This window comes from Myxocyprinus asiaticus, chromosome 20, assembly GCF_019703515.2.
Source record: "Myxocyprinus asiaticus isolate MX2 ecotype Aquarium Trade chromosome 20, UBuf_Myxa_2, whole genome shotgun sequence".
Taxonomy (NCBI): domain Eukaryota; kingdom Metazoa; phylum Chordata; class Actinopteri; order Cypriniformes; family Catostomidae; genus Myxocyprinus; species Myxocyprinus asiaticus.
In genome coordinates this window covers 9435751-9451373 of record NC_059363.1, presented here as the reverse complement: position 1 = coordinate 9451373, position 15623 = coordinate 9435751, and the positions used below count along the sequence as shown (strand labels likewise).

The window sequence follows — 15623 nt, the reverse complement described above, 5'->3', positions numbered from 1 at the left end:
CATTCAATGTATATATATATATATATATATATATATATATATATATATATATATATATATGTATAAACACAAAAATGAATTAAAGAAATACTTACAATACACTTTAATTCAAAGAGAATTATTTTTTTTTTTTTTTATAAAACTAGTTTTGGACCATTTTCATTGTGATACAGAGGTACAATTATTATTATTATTATTTATTTTATTTTTTTGAAAATAAAAATGAAATGAAATTAAACAAAAATATTAAACCATACATATGAACATAATGCATATCACAGGGTTTTAAAAACATAAATTGCTAATAAGTTGGTAACATGTAAGTTGCATAAGGAAGGCCTTTCTTGTTCGCCTCAGTCACAATTCACTTTCATGACATCTTTTTCCGATACAATGAAAGAGAAAGGTGACTAAGATCTCATTTAGTGTTCCACTGTAAAGTAATACTGTTCTGGAAAGTCATATGGGTTTGGAACAACATGAGGTTGAGTAAATTATGACAGAATTGTCATTTTAGGGTGATCTATACCTATAATTTGATCACATGACTACAGGTGCAGAAATAAAGCCCATCCCTCCCACCGCTGCAGATGCTCCTGCAAGGCCAGTGCCTCCAGACTCTCTCACAGCCAGAAGCCATGGATTTTTAAGAGTCTTGAATCGTCCTGCACAATGGCTGGTCATCATCACACTTCTGGTCTCATGGTCATTAGCTGGTGTTGTCATGTTTGACTTTGTGAGTGACGATCAGCTTGCAAGTAAGTTCTAATTTTATTATAATTTTCAAGTAACAGTGCTGCAACAAAATGTTTCCATGTAAATGCCACCTTTGCTGTTGTTGTATTGTTAGGTTCACTGTGCTTTTATTTATTTTATTTATTTATTTATTTTTTATGTAGCCATCCAGGATTTTGCCTCAGATCCAATGTTAGCAGTGGACAAGGCCAGTGAAGGCATATACAACGGGATAAACCATGTGAACAATATCTTTACTAATACTCACGGTATGCCTTTTCCAGTCACAAATAGTTTCTTTAGACTTTTAGTGGGTGTACAATTTTAAGTGATTTAACATTAAAGTGATAGTTTACCCAAAAGTGTCAGTCACCATTCACTTTCATTGTATCTTTTTTCATGCAATGAAAGTAAATGGTGACTGATGCTAACATTCTGCCTAACATCTCCTTTTGTGTTCCATGGAAAAAAGAAAGTCATTAGGAGCAACAGGATAAATAAATGATGACAGAATCTTTGGGTGAACTATCTCTTTAAGTACAATGTATGATTTGTTGATGGTTTTATATGGAGTATGTCCCATTTTCTCTGCTGTTTTGTTTTGAATACAGAGACCATCACTGAAGTGATCTTTAATCCGATGGATGCTGTTAATTTAGCAGTGGCTTCTTTGTCAGGATTATTTATTGCTGGTGGTATGTAAATACATTCATTCATAGCCATCAAGTCAAGTCAAGTCATTTTTATTTGTATAGCGCCTTTCAAAGCAGCTTTACAGAAAATCATGCATTATCAGAAAATACAATCACAATCACTGAGCACAGTAAAACACTATAGGACTTTTTGTTTAGTTTTGATTTACATCATTCTGTTTTTGTTTGTTTGCTGTCTGTTAAAGAGGATGCAGGGATCACTGAAACAGTGAAACGTGGTGGTGTAGTATTAGATGACATCACAGAATGGATTAGATCCCCAGTGGGCAACTTATTCCACCTCTTTGAAGGTACCTTCATTTGTACTGAAATAATTTCCCATTGTTCTGGGAGCTAACATGCAATCAGAAACCTTGGACGTGTTCTAACCCAAGAGCAGGATTTGTAAATTGCTATTGATTCCCTTGCTGAAAATGGCATATTGATAGGATATTGGTCTTGGCAGACTAGATCTGCTACACTACTGTAGAGCCAGTACGGAGACTTGCTGCTAGTAAATACACAGACACACTGTTGAGCTTGTGGACATGCTGCTGCACAATTAGACAAAATGCAAGATATGCTGCATGTATGAACATGCTGCTGCACCAATTAACATACAAACAATCCCCATGTAGCCAGTGGCAGTGCCAGGATTTTTTCAGAGGGGTGTCTGTGCAGGGGCCGTCGATTATCAATCGTGTGTTATATTGTATGTCCAGTGGGGGGGGTATACACAGCACTTTGATAGAAGAACAGAGGGGAGTGGATACAGTGACACCCGAGTTGGAGAGGTGTGGCTGTGAGTGGCCTTCTGTAAGTTCCGCCCCTGCATGTAGCAGATCTAGATACGTGGAGCTGGTGTGGAGGGTTTCAGAGAAAAGCTCTCACAGTGCGCTGCTGTGAAATCGGCCTTTCTGCAAAACTTAGCAATTTAAACGTTACACAAAGGGAGAGACGCAAGTTGATTGGCTACCCGATCACATGTCAAAGGACAATCAGCTACACCATGTGAGCCTATTGGCTTAACATGTCACATGTGAGTGAGCCGACTGGCTAACAGATAACAAGTTCAAAGAACCTATCAGCTTGTGCCACATAGAGTTTCATGGCTGAACTTTGGTCATTTGCACAGGCTCAATAATGTCTGTTTAATGCTTTTAGATATCCTGGATACTGTGATCATTAATCCAGCGGAAATGGCCAGCGAAGCAGTTGTGCAAATTTTAAGATGGCTCAAGACCATTTTAATATATATTTCAACCATACTTGGGGGAATTAAAGGTACTTTAATATGCAACCTGGTCTCACAGAATCACGCTAATACACCTACATTATTGCAAAATGATTTTTACTTGGCTCCTTGCATGTATCGCAGCAGTTTCCTGGTGAAATGACCACTAAAGGCGCTACAGCAACAATTATTTTTATTCCCTTTCACAGAAATCATGAGTAAAACAGCAGATTACCAGTTAAAGGGATAGTTCACCCAAAAATGAAAATTATTTCATCATTTACTCACCCTCATGCCATCACAGATGTACATGGCTTTCTTTCTTCTGAAGAACACAAATGAAGATTTCTATAAGGATATTTCAGCTCTGTAGGTCCATACAATGCAAGAGAGTGGTAATCAAACCTTTGTAGCTCCTAAAATCACGCAAAGGAAACAAATAAACGAGTAATCCATAAGAATAAATCTTCAGAAACTATATAATAGGTGTTGGTGAGAGACAGATCAAAACTTAAGTCCTTTTTTACTCTAAATCTCCACGTTCACTTTTACATCTGAAGGTCACATGTGGTGCCTGTTTAGTTTCACTTTCACATCTGAAAGTGAAAGATAAAGTGGAGATTTAGCGTAAAAAGGGATTTACATATTGTTCCGTTTTTCACCCACACCTATTATATCACTTCTGAAGATATGGATTTAAACACTGGAGTCTTATGGAATACTTTTATGTTTCCTCTATGTGATTTTTGGAGCAACAAAGTTCTGATCACCATTCATTTGCATTGTGAGGAACTACAGAGCTGAAATATTCCTCTAAAAATCTTCGTTTGTGTTCTGCAGAAGAAAGAAAGCCATACACATCTGGGATGGCATGAGGGTGAGTAAATGATGAGAACATATTTTATTTTTGGGTGAACTATCCCTTTATGGTATCTTATGACATCTAAAAACTTTTACTATAGTGCATGACTTGTAAGCCTATACATTTTATCATTTGCATTATAATCAGCTAGATTTATAAGCTTACTCAAGTGCAAACAAATTGCACGGTAACTCGACTAAAATAGCATTGCACTTGCAATGCAAAGGACCGGGGATTGGACACGTGAGCCGAAAGTGTCATAGAAGCACCACAAAATGAATTGGTTGCTTCAGCAATTGCGTTTTTCCTCTCAAGTTTTCTTTTTCTGACACTATAGAGTAGGTTTAAGTTTTAGGGTAGGGATGTAAGTAAGTTTTGTTGATTTAAAACTCAACAGAGCAGTAACGTTAAAAACCTTATCTGTTTGGGAGCAAATGTAACTCACTTTTAGTGTTATACAGTGTACATTTCCCCTCCATGATGTGCATAAGATCCACTTAATATCATTTTGCAAAAATGTTGCCACATTTATGTCTCGCAGAATATTAGGCCAATAAATGCAATATTAAAATCTATAAACCATAAAGGTCCATTAGATGTCAAAATTGTATCCCATTATTCAGATTGGATCCCCAATATGAGCACTAATCCAATGGAATTGGCCAGCAATTTTGTTGAGGAGGCTACAGACCTAAAGAACTCTGTCTCTAACTACCTAACCAACCTGTTTACAGGCAAAGAAGGTATTATCATTAATTCATCAGCTCTTTAATTTGATTGTGTTTTGCCTAAAACATTTTCATTGCTTGCGTTATATATCTCTATTTTTTCCAGGTGGTATTCCTGACATTAGATTTGATCCCATGAAAGTCGTCACAGATACTGTTGAGGAATTTACTGACAGGAGGGACATGTTCTTGGCCTATCTCTCAAATATGCTCATGAAGGACAAAGGTATTCATAATAGCAAGTACACCACAAATTTGAACATTTTTATCTTGAAAACACAATGTTATCTCTTTATATCCCCTTTGTTTCTGTTTCAGATTACACACCACAAGTGATAAGAAGAAAAGGTTTGTCAATGTTTATTTAATCACTAGAATTAATTATTTGTATTATTAATCATTTTAATAATATAGCTATGTTCATTTTATAAGTTATTATTGTTATTGTTATTAATATTAATAATAATTATACATAATGTACATTATTTTTGTAAATGAATAATTTGATATTATATTTTTTCCCTTTCCATGCAACAACGATACAAAATACAATTAGTTTACACATGTAAACATTATAATATTTCATCATATTTCTAAATTCTCCAGGAGAATTCCTGCCCCCTATGGAAAAAGGTTAGTGACTAGACGTTCATTAATTTACTGTATATAAAAGCTGTGGATTAACATGAAAACTAACACTAGTTATGTAAACTGATCAAATGTTTTGACTACTGAAACAGCATCAACAAGCTTAATATAATCTTTAAAATGCATTTGTTTTGCACTTATGACAGCATATGAAAGTATGTGAAAGTATATGACAGCATGTGAAGAAGGTGTTTGTTTACATAACATTTAATGCAAGATCGTGAATTGATTGAAATTGTATAGTTTTCAGGCTAGCCAATGCCCCATATCCATTCATTTTGTATGTACTTTATCTTGTGTCTTACCATGTTTCAAACCAGTCAATTAGAACAGAAATAAATATCAAAACAATGTTGCAACTTATCATTGTGACATAGTGCATGAAAAAGTGCTGCATGACTGCATATAACGTTGTCATTTATGTCCTACAACTACTGTGTAAATATGTTTTGCTCACTCAGTCTCACACTGTATTGCCCATGTTTTATTATTTTATTATTTATTTTTTTCATATAATGTAAAAATTTGATTTATGTGCTTGTGATTTAATTTCCCTGGACTTAAATGCATGAGTGCATAATTACACATACGAAAAATAAAACGATTTGTCATCTTGCTGTGTTTGATTTTCATTCCCCTCTTTGCAGTGTAGTATGAAAGTCTAACCTTCTCCGATACATTCTGTAGTTCATATTCAAAAACATACAGCACATAAGATTTCTTTGCACAGGTATGCCACATGTTGCAAAAATATTGTGACCTCCACAATATTAATGCTCTGAGATTGAAAGCTGAGAAACCTTATCTATATAACGCTTTAGAAGTGGCTGCAGTTTAGATATTTCCATTTGGGAAATCAATGTCATTTAACAAACCTTAGAATTTATGCACCAGGTTTCGGGGGGACAGCTTAAAACTATTCTATGTTTTAATCAGGGCGTAACATGTGCATACTGCTAAAGTCATCAGTGTGATGTAACGCCTGTAATTGTGTTTCCAATCTGTTTACACTGTTTGTGCAAGACATAAACTGATAAATGAGTTCGGTTTTGGTCATAAATCTGAATGCAAAAGACAGTAACAAGTTAAACGGCTTCATAAAACAGTTGCAGAAATACTGGGCAAAAAAAAGGACGCTGCAAAAATCACTGTGACGTCCACAGTGAAGAATACAGACAGCACTAAACAGGAAATAAAAGAAGTTAAAGAGACAATTGAGGAGGACTATATTGAGGTGGACACAACCAAGTTCCATGAGGATGCTGATGAAGACACAACTGAAGTAGTTGAGGATATCTTGAATGTTAAAGAGGAAAAAAGGGTTGAAACTTCTGAAGATACCTCTGATATGACAAAAAAGGAGGACGTTGATGTTTCAGAGGAGGAAGGACTTACTGAAACAGATGAAGATACCTCAGATGAAGATATGTCTGGTTCTACAGAGGTGGGAGAAACTACTGAAACAGCTGAAGATACCTCAGATTTTAAAAACAAAGACAAACCTTTTGATATCTCTGATATCACAGATGAAGATACCTCTGAAACAGAGGGCGACACATCTGATGTCACTTCTGAAGATAACTCAGATGTTAAGGAAGAGGAAGAAACTTTTGACATAACTGAAGGTACTTTTGATGTCACAGATGGAGAAGCAGCAATTGAAAGTGCCGAAGATGCTTCTGATAGTACAGAGGATGATATAGCTGAAATAACCTCTGATGATGACACAGGTGAAGGTGAAGATATACCTGTTGTCACCGATGAGGAAGAAGAAGCTGTAACAGATGACAGTGTCACAGAAGATGAAGAAACAGCTGAAACAATTAAAATTGTACTAGAGGACAAAGTAGAAGAAAAGACAGCTGAATTAGATGAAGCATCTTCCTTCCATGTGGAGGAAATAGTGGAGGTAGCACGACTTGTTGATCATGATCAAGCCGAGTGCAAGGATGATTTAGATGTGGAAGATGACAAGGATGGAAAACATGACAAAGAGGAGGAAGGTATGGCATTTAGTGACACTGAACAGAGCACAAAGGACATGGAGGTAGAGGAAGACAAAGATGAAGATGAGGATGATGTTGTAAAAAAGGACATTGAAGAGACTGATCATGTTCCCTTAGGAGCCACTATTGCTGCTTCTGATGATGATGCTGATGATTATAATGAAGAAGAAAAAGTAAAAGAGGAGGAGCTTGTCCTGCTTACTGTCAAACATGACATCACAGATGGAGATGATGAAAATAACAATAACAGGAAGAGAGCTGCCATAAAAAGAGGCTTGAGAGAGCAAAGAACATCAGCCAAAGCAGCTGAAGAGGAGTGCCATTCCATTGAAACAGACCATGACCAAGAAGCACATGAGGATCTTCGAGAAGAATATGGCAAAGGTATAGAATAATTTAGATATAGACAAAAGCAAATAGTTCAACTGACATACTGTAGCCTCACATACCTTAGTAAGGTGACCTTAATAACTAACTACAATTATAATTCACCTATTGTGGAAAGGCTAATCGCTAAGGTCAGTTGCGGATTTAGGTATGGGCGACATGGGCAGCTGCCCAGAGTGGCATCTTGCGGGAGGGGTGGCACGATGCGCATTGGGGGTGCTGAAATGGGTTTCGCACAGGGCGCCATACAATCTAAAACCGCTACTGACTAAGGTTGTTCATTAATATTGTTTATATGTTAATTTAAAAAAATACATTAATTAATACATGAAAATAAATAAAGTGTGCAAGAGTAGCCTATAACAACTAACTGCTTTTTAAAAAAAAGATGCTTTCTCATTCCCCTTATAATTCCCACTAATAACTGTACTCAAACTGTAAAAAAAAAATGTAAACAATGTAAACAATAAATATTTTTTATTTGCTGCTGTTTAGCATTATTTAGGAAATAGCCCATAAGCATTCTTTTTTAGGATTTATTGATAATTCTTTAAAGGGATAGTTCACCCAAAATTAAAATTCTCTCATTATTTACTCACTCTCATGCCATTCCAGATGTGTATGACTTTCTTTCTTCTGCTGAACACAAACGAAGATTTTTAGTGGACTATTTCAGCTCTGTTTGTCCATTCAATGCAAGTGAATGGTTGCCAGAACTTTGAAACTCCAAAAAGTAGATAAAGGCAACATTAAAGTAATCCATACGACTCCAGTGGTTTAATCAATGTCTTCTGAAGCAACCCAGTTCATTTTTGGACCAGTCCAACAGTTAGTTCCGGTCTAATAATTTGATTAGACAAGCGTTCCAGAAGTGCTACTGTTTTGAACAACTGCATTGCCACTGTTTGTATCATGCCTGTCTGTGTTTGCTATTCCAATAATATGACTATAATATGGCTAGCAACTTTGTAACCATATTGTGAGAAATGTGGCAATGTACAGCCTCACTGTTACTTGTGTGATATTGCTTATATTCTGAGGAACACTACGTTAGAACTCCTTACAAACTGGATGGGGAAGAACAACTTGATGGATGAAGATTCATTCAATGTTGCTTCACCTGTGTTTCTGGAAAGAGTTTTAAAAGAGGGACAATACACTCTAGATGATTCTCTAAAGAGCATTGGTGCTGGAGGTCTACACATGGAGTGAACTATAGCTATTTGAATAGACATTGATTACTATAAGCATTTCAGCCTGTTTTGTCCAGTATTGTCTCATTTTATAGGCAGAATCTACAAAAAAAAAAAAAAAAAAAAGTATAGGCTCTCTTTTATGTAATTATGTGGGACAAATTTGTTTTGTCATACTTTTTTAGTGAAAAAGTTATTGAATATGTGTGGAATGGCTTTACTTGTTTCAAATCAACATATAAAAGAATGTAAAACCATACAAATTACTTAGATTTTTGGTACTGATTTCTTAAAACATTTGTGACATATGTAGTCATTTTATACACAAATTGGATGTAACTCAGAATGCTATAATCGCTGCATAGTCATCTCTGTCTCTTAACAAAATGAGAAATTCTAATACAGAAGGATTTTTATTTCATTTTAATGGTTTTACTTTCTAATGCAATGACATGGCTGATTAAAAAGCTTTTCACTTCTTACAAACACAATTAATTTAACACACTTATAGTGCACTAATTCATACACTCATTCTCATTTTCCATTAATCATATGGATGTTAAAACATGTAACTCTTTTTTTAACATTTACTGCCCTCCTTAATTTCAGTTCTTGAACATGTGAAAGAGGCCAAAGAGAAAAAAGCTAGAGAGGAGATTTTCAAAATCATTCAAGGTGAATTGTTTGTTGTTTTCTTAAAGTCTTGTACACAGTATAATTCAGTGCTTCATGTGCAGAATGAAAAACTGGAAATTTAGGCTTTGTACACATTAATCCATTTAAGTTTTGCATTTATTTAGAGCGTTTTCGAAAGTCTCCATTTTCAGTGCCGTTCCTGTGTGGATGAGAGGCGTAAACATATAGCTAAATTAATGTGCTATGTATTTGGAAAATGATAGACCTGTGACACATGATCTTATCTGTTTTTACAGACATGAGAGGTAAGAAGGACGAAAGAGAAGAGGACGAAATAACACTACAAAAAATAAATATTACAGTACAAAAAGCAAGGAAAAAAGAAAAGGCTGAACCCAACAAAATGATGATAGAAAAAGTTCAAAGAAAAGAGAAACCCAAAGAGGATAAGACTCCAGAACCAACAGGTAAAACTGGCAAACAGAATGTAACAAAATATTTTCGCTATTCTTATTATTCAAAAAGCTCTACTTCTACACTCCATGTGCACTCCTCTTCTATTGTCAGTGCCTACAGAATTTCAATTGCTGTTTAAAGAGTTGAGATTTACATGCTGAGATGAGAGATGAGAAATACAAAATATGTATTTAAATCTGTTCTAGAAAAGCACACGAGGGAAAAGCCTAATAAAAAGCTCAAGGTGACTAAAGTGGATGAAGAACTCCCTCTAAAAAAGAAGAAACCTGAAGTGAAATCTGGTACATATATGTGATGTGCTAACACCAGTAACCTGCGTTAGATAAATATGGCTCTGCTTCCTCATTAGAGTGAAACTGTCTGAACGTTTATGTTAGACAGCAAACTAAAACATCATTGTTCTGCATCAGTTCATTATGATATCTTTCTGTAATATGTGAAAATGTCTTAGAAAGGGACCCAAATTGAACTCTAACCCTTTTCAATTATTAGCCTACACTATGCAGCTTTTTTCATGATTATACACATTATTGTGCTGCTTGACATCTTAGTCCTGATGTTGAAAATGCTATTTCGTTCTTCGCTTTTATTGCTGCATTCAACAAAAAATGCTTAAAATGCTTAATTTTAATGTTGCTGCACTGTAAGAACATGTTTTGCCAGGTATCCTACGTGGTAAATATTATTTAAATATGACTGAATCAACCTGCTAAAATTAGGTTATAACAATAAAAGTAATTTTATGGGTCAGACCAGGTAGAAATATATTCTTAAGGTTCTCATAGTCTAAATAATATATATATATATATATATATTATTATTTTTATTTATTTTTTTTTTTTTTCAGGAGAAAAACCATCAAAACCTAAAAGAACTGTAGAAGCTGAAGACCATAAAAAACCTCCTTCTAAAAAGAAAACGCAAGGTGTTCAGAAAGCTGGTTTGTAGAGAAAAGTCCCTTACATTTAAAGGCATACACCTTTTACAAAATTGTAACTTTATTTAGATTATGCACTGAAGATTGAGAGAAAAAGTAATCTTTCAATGGCATTAGAAATGAAACTGAAGCAGTCACATCATAAAATGTCACATCTTGATACTTTTTCATAAAGCTGATTAAAAAAAAAAAAAGAAAACAAAAAAAGAATGCCTAAACATCAAATGAAAAACTCAAACATTTAAACTGAATGTGTACAATTCTTCCACACAGAAGCTGAGAAAAAGGTTACACCTGCAAAGAAAGGTAATCGCATTCTATCACTAATTTGCTTTCAACATGGGGTTTTATGGAAGCAAAGATTCCCACTAATGATCCTGTAAAGTAACTATCATTTATTTTATTTAACACAGAAGTTGAATCTGTGAAAGAAAACATTAAACCTGAGGACATTCCTAAAGGTAACATATCAACATGTATCAGTTATAATGACATTATATGGTGATTATGGTATGAGCATACTTTTACATCTATACAGTAGGGAATTAACAAGAAATCGTATCACTACTTATGACTTTCTTTCTTCTGCAGAACACAAATGAAGATTTTTAGAAGAGGTCAGCTCAGTGCAAGTGAATGGTGGCCAGACTTTTGAAACTCCAAAATGTAGATAAAGGCAACATTAAAGTAATCCATACCACTCCAGTGGTTTAATCAATGTCTTCTGAAGCGACCCAGTCCATTTTTGGTGAGAACAGACCAGAATATAACTCCTTTTTCACTGTACATGTTGCCATTGCAGTCTCTAGGCATTATCATGATTTCAAGCTCGATTACACTTCCTAGTGCTTGACGCATGCACAGAGCACTAGATGGCGCTATAGGAAGTGTAATCGAGCTTAAAATCATGATTGTGCCTTAAGTTTGCATATGGCAAGATGTACAGGGAAAAAGGAGTTACAGTTTGGTCTTTTCGCACTCAAAACCAACTGGATCACTTCAGAAGACATTGATATAACCACTGGAGTTTGTTGGATTATGTTTATGCTGACTTGATCTGCTTTTTGGAGCTTCAAAGGCCTGGCCACCATTTACTTGCATTTTATGGACCTACAGAGCTGAGAAAAATCAGCAGAACAAAGAAAGTCATACACATCTTAGATGGCATAAGGTTGACTAAATGATGAGAGTATTTTCATTTTTAGGTGAACTAACCCTTTAACGACAGTCCAGACCTGCTGTTCAGCTCCAAAAAGGACAAAAAAAACGGCATCATAAAAGTAGTCTATGCGATTCGTGAATTATATTACAAGTATATAGGCTACAATATATCTCTGTGTGAGTAACAGACTGAAATGTAAGTTGTTATTAACTTCCATTTCAACCACGATCATTGAGTCAAGAACCGGATCAGTGAACGAGTCATTCTTTTAAACCTGTGCTTTATAATGAATCGGTTGATCCGGTTAAAATCAGACCGGCCACGAATCTCTCCTCTCACGAACCGTTGATTCAGGAGTCGAAGTTGAACTCCCTGCTAAAGTTCTCGAGCTGGAGAGGAAGAAGTTTCTGTATGGCTTGGGAAGACTTCAAATAGAGCACACGAATTGTATGACCAACTTTTATGAGGCCTTTGTTGCAGGTAGGGTTGCCACACGTCCTGTAAAACACGGGATCGTCCCGTATTTAAATATGAAATGATGCGTCCCGTATCGAATCAACACGGGACGCGACTTGTCCCGTAAACTGGTCAGATGGCATCACGGCAAAAATCGTTCCAGATCGTTGATTTAACATGATACAAGTTGGAAATTTTTCATACGGTGGGAAAGGGACCGTCTGAAAAGTCCACACACTGTGCTGAAACAGGATTTGTTTTGTTTTTTGTTTGTTTTTTAAAAGGTAAAAAAAAAATAATAATAATTAAATAAGATGTGCAAAATTACACAGATCCAACAATGTATGAATACAGTCACTGAGTCATAAAGACAAGAATACAGGTGAAGGAATTTTTTTTTTTTTTTAAATAAAGTAAATTAAAATAAAAAACTTGAAAATACATGTAAATAAACACAGAAGTAAATATAAAGAAGATAAAGAAGATAAGTAATCGAAGAAATAAAATAATTAGCCTATATTTTATGGCTATAAATAAGTCATGGGTAGGCCTAAGGAAAGTTCTCGGCATATAAGAAAAGATATACACATTTTATTATTAATAACTCAAAAAACATTTATTGCTAAAACTGTGAGGAATGTGATAAGAGTCCATCTGAATACATGGTCAATTTCTTGGTATTATTCATCTTCAATAATAGTATTACTGACCGGTACTGTCACTCCCTATACCTCCCAAAAAAATAAAAATAAATAAATAATACAAAATAAATAATAATAATAATATTTTCACAATCCAATGTTGGCAAGTATGCTTTGTGGTATTGTCTCTGTCATTTTTGGAGCTTAACAGTAGGCTCCTCGTTTTATTAGTTATTAATACATTATTAAAGATTATAATAATAATAGTGGTGTTTCGTTGGTGAATGAATCGGTGTTTCTTTACGACTCAGTGTTTTCTCAAAACACATGAAAGACACTCATTTGTCCCCATCTGCTGGCGGCAAAGATGTCATTTGCATTAATGGTCAATGAATCAGTGAATGAATTCAAAAGACTCAACACAATTGGATGAGTCATACCCCCCACCATTCATTCACATTTGTTCTAAGAGTGTGACTAAATTATGACAATTAATATTTTTTGGTGAACTCTTCCATTAATGTCTGCTCTATCATAGATATTGAGATTGACAAGAAGAAAGCAAAAGCTGTTCTCTTAAAGAGAGGTATGTAGGGCCAACTCTTTCAGAAAATTGCATTGTTTTTTGGTTATTTTTTCAAATAACCAGACATAAATTTTTAATTGTATTTACAGAAGCTGAAGTGGCTAAAGAAGAGACTAAACCAGCACCATCTAAAAAAGGTATGATGCTGTTTGCTCTTACAGTACATCACCAATATGAGTAAATAATTGCAATTTAGCACATTTTTAAGCAATTTGCAATAAGAGGCTAACTAATGTCCCGTCAAATTGAGCTTTCTACTATATTTAATAAATTAGTAAGTCAATTTACAATTTCAAAAGTAGGATTCTGATAATTATGTTGTGTCACCAGAGGTTAAGGTTGCTAAAGAAAAAGCTAAAGAAGCCCCTGTGCTGAAAGGTATCCATTACATCCATGTCCTATTTTTAATTTTTGCTCTACAGTATGGCTACATTAAGTTTTCTTATACATAATGTACTGTATGTGCTCCACTAACTTTCAGAGCGTGAAGTTCCAAAAGAAAAAGTCAAACCAGCTCGTTCAAAGAAAGGTATAAAAATGCGTATTTAAGACATGTCTTTTTTGTTTAGAAGATAAAGATGCAACTGTGAATGTTCAGTCTGGAAAACTGTATATTGCTGTAAGCCTTGGACTTAATTATTTGTCACTTTTGCAGAGACTGAAGTTGTCAAGGAAAAACTTAAACCCCTTCCTGCTAAGAAAGGTATTTTCCTGTATGTGTTCACTATAATCTACCAGGGGTGGAAAGAGTACTGAAAAATAATACTGAAGTAAAAGTACTGTTACTTCTTATAAAATGTAGTTTGAGTAGAGTAAAAGTACCTGTCCTAAAAACTACTCAAGTAAGAGTAAAAGAGTAGATCATTTAAAAGTACTTATGAGTAGTGATTATTGAGTACTGAGTTGCGAAAGCTATGCCCCTTTAAAATAAAAACTTGATGCTGCAATTTAAAAATGAGGCACACATACCGTAATTTACATTCACTTTTTGGCTGTTTGCCAGAAAGAATAAAAAATATAGGTATTTTATAGGTGTTTGTGATTGACAACTTTTAAAATACACCACTTATCAATGATACTGTAAACACTACATGAATCTGATTTAAAAATAAATGAAAGGGCGACATGATTACAGAAATTCAAAGATGAAAAAGTTATTTTCAATATCATAATGTATGAAACAATTACATTAAAATCAGTTTATGTGTAGGGTCTAAATTTCCCTTAATGCCGACTGTGAGATTTATTGTTGCACATAAAGCATGTTCAAAACAGTGCAAGGAATGCAAAAAAAACCCACTAAAAAAGCAGAGTCACTTGGCGTGTCATGTCCCACACAATAGAGGCGGTAGAGCAATTGTTTGGTACAGGGGCCACATCGGGCTTTAAAGGAATAATTCACACAAAAATGAAAATTCTCTCATCATTTAGTCACCCTTATGCCATCCCGGATGTGTATGACTTTCTTTCTTCAGCAGAACACAAATTAAGATTTTAAGAAAAATATCTCATCTCTTTTGGTTCATACAATGCAAGTGAATGGGTGCCAAAATTTTGAAGCTCCAAAAATCACATAAATCAGCATAAAAGTAGCCTAATCCACGTGACTCCAGTGGTTAAATCAGTGTCTTCAGAAGAGATATGATAGGTTGGGTGAGAAACAGATCAATATAAGTAATCTTTTACTATAAATTCTCCTCCCTGCTCAGTCAATCACCACTTTAACTTTCAATTTCTTCTTCTTTTGTTTTTGGTGATTCACATTCTTCATGCATATCGCCATCTACTGGGCAGGGTGAAGATTTTCTAGCAAAAATTGACTTAAATATTGATCTGTTTCTCACCCACACCTATCATATCACTTCTGAAGTCATGGATATCATATGGATTACTTTTGTGCTGCCTTTATATGCTTTTTGGACTGTCAAAATTTTGGCATCCATTCACTTGTATTGTATGGACCTACAGAGCTGAAATATTCTTCATCATAATTTGATGAAAAATCATAATTTGCATTCTGGAGAAAGAGAGTCATATACATCTGGGATGGCATGAGGGTGAGTAAATGATAAGAGAATTTTCATTTTTGAGTGAACTATTTCTTTAAGTAGCACATGGGGGCCATATTGTCCTCCTTTTGAGATACAATGTCCCGCGTTGATTTAGTTCTTGTATCTTTTAAGCCCAGCAATAGTTGTGTTCTTATTCTTATGCATGATGCACAAGTTGCTGAAGTTTGTGAC

The 15623-nt window shown here is 34.8% G+C and overlaps 1 protein-coding gene across 1 annotated transcript in view; it reads left to right on the top strand.

Moving 5' to 3' along the window:
• Positions 1-15623, top strand: part of LOC127410792 (titin-like) — a 72937-nt gene that overhangs the window by 2818 nt on the left and 54496 nt on the right. Inside the window, exons 2-21 of the mRNA XM_051645998.1 lie at positions 555-758; positions 900-1004; positions 1347-1430; positions 1634-1738; positions 2592-2711; positions 4147-4266; positions 4358-4477; positions 4570-4599; positions 4858-4884; positions 9095-9160; positions 9418-9588; positions 9784-9879; positions 10446-10538; positions 10809-10841; positions 10949-10996; positions 13333-13380; positions 13470-13517; positions 13711-13758; positions 13862-13909; positions 14036-14083. Coding sequence (XP_051501958.1) covers positions 555-758; positions 900-1004; positions 1347-1430; positions 1634-1738; positions 2592-2711; positions 4147-4266; positions 4358-4477; positions 4570-4599; positions 4858-4884; positions 9095-9160; positions 9418-9588; positions 9784-9879; positions 10446-10538; positions 10809-10841; positions 10949-10996; positions 13333-13380; positions 13470-13517; positions 13711-13758; positions 13862-13909; positions 14036-14083 — 1662 coding nt within the window. The remainder of the gene's footprint in view (positions 1-554; positions 759-899; positions 1005-1346; positions 1431-1633; positions 1739-2591; positions 2712-4146; positions 4267-4357; positions 4478-4569; positions 4600-4857; positions 4885-9094; positions 9161-9417; positions 9589-9783; positions 9880-10445; positions 10539-10808; positions 10842-10948; positions 10997-13332; positions 13381-13469; positions 13518-13710; positions 13759-13861; positions 13910-14035; positions 14084-15623) is intronic.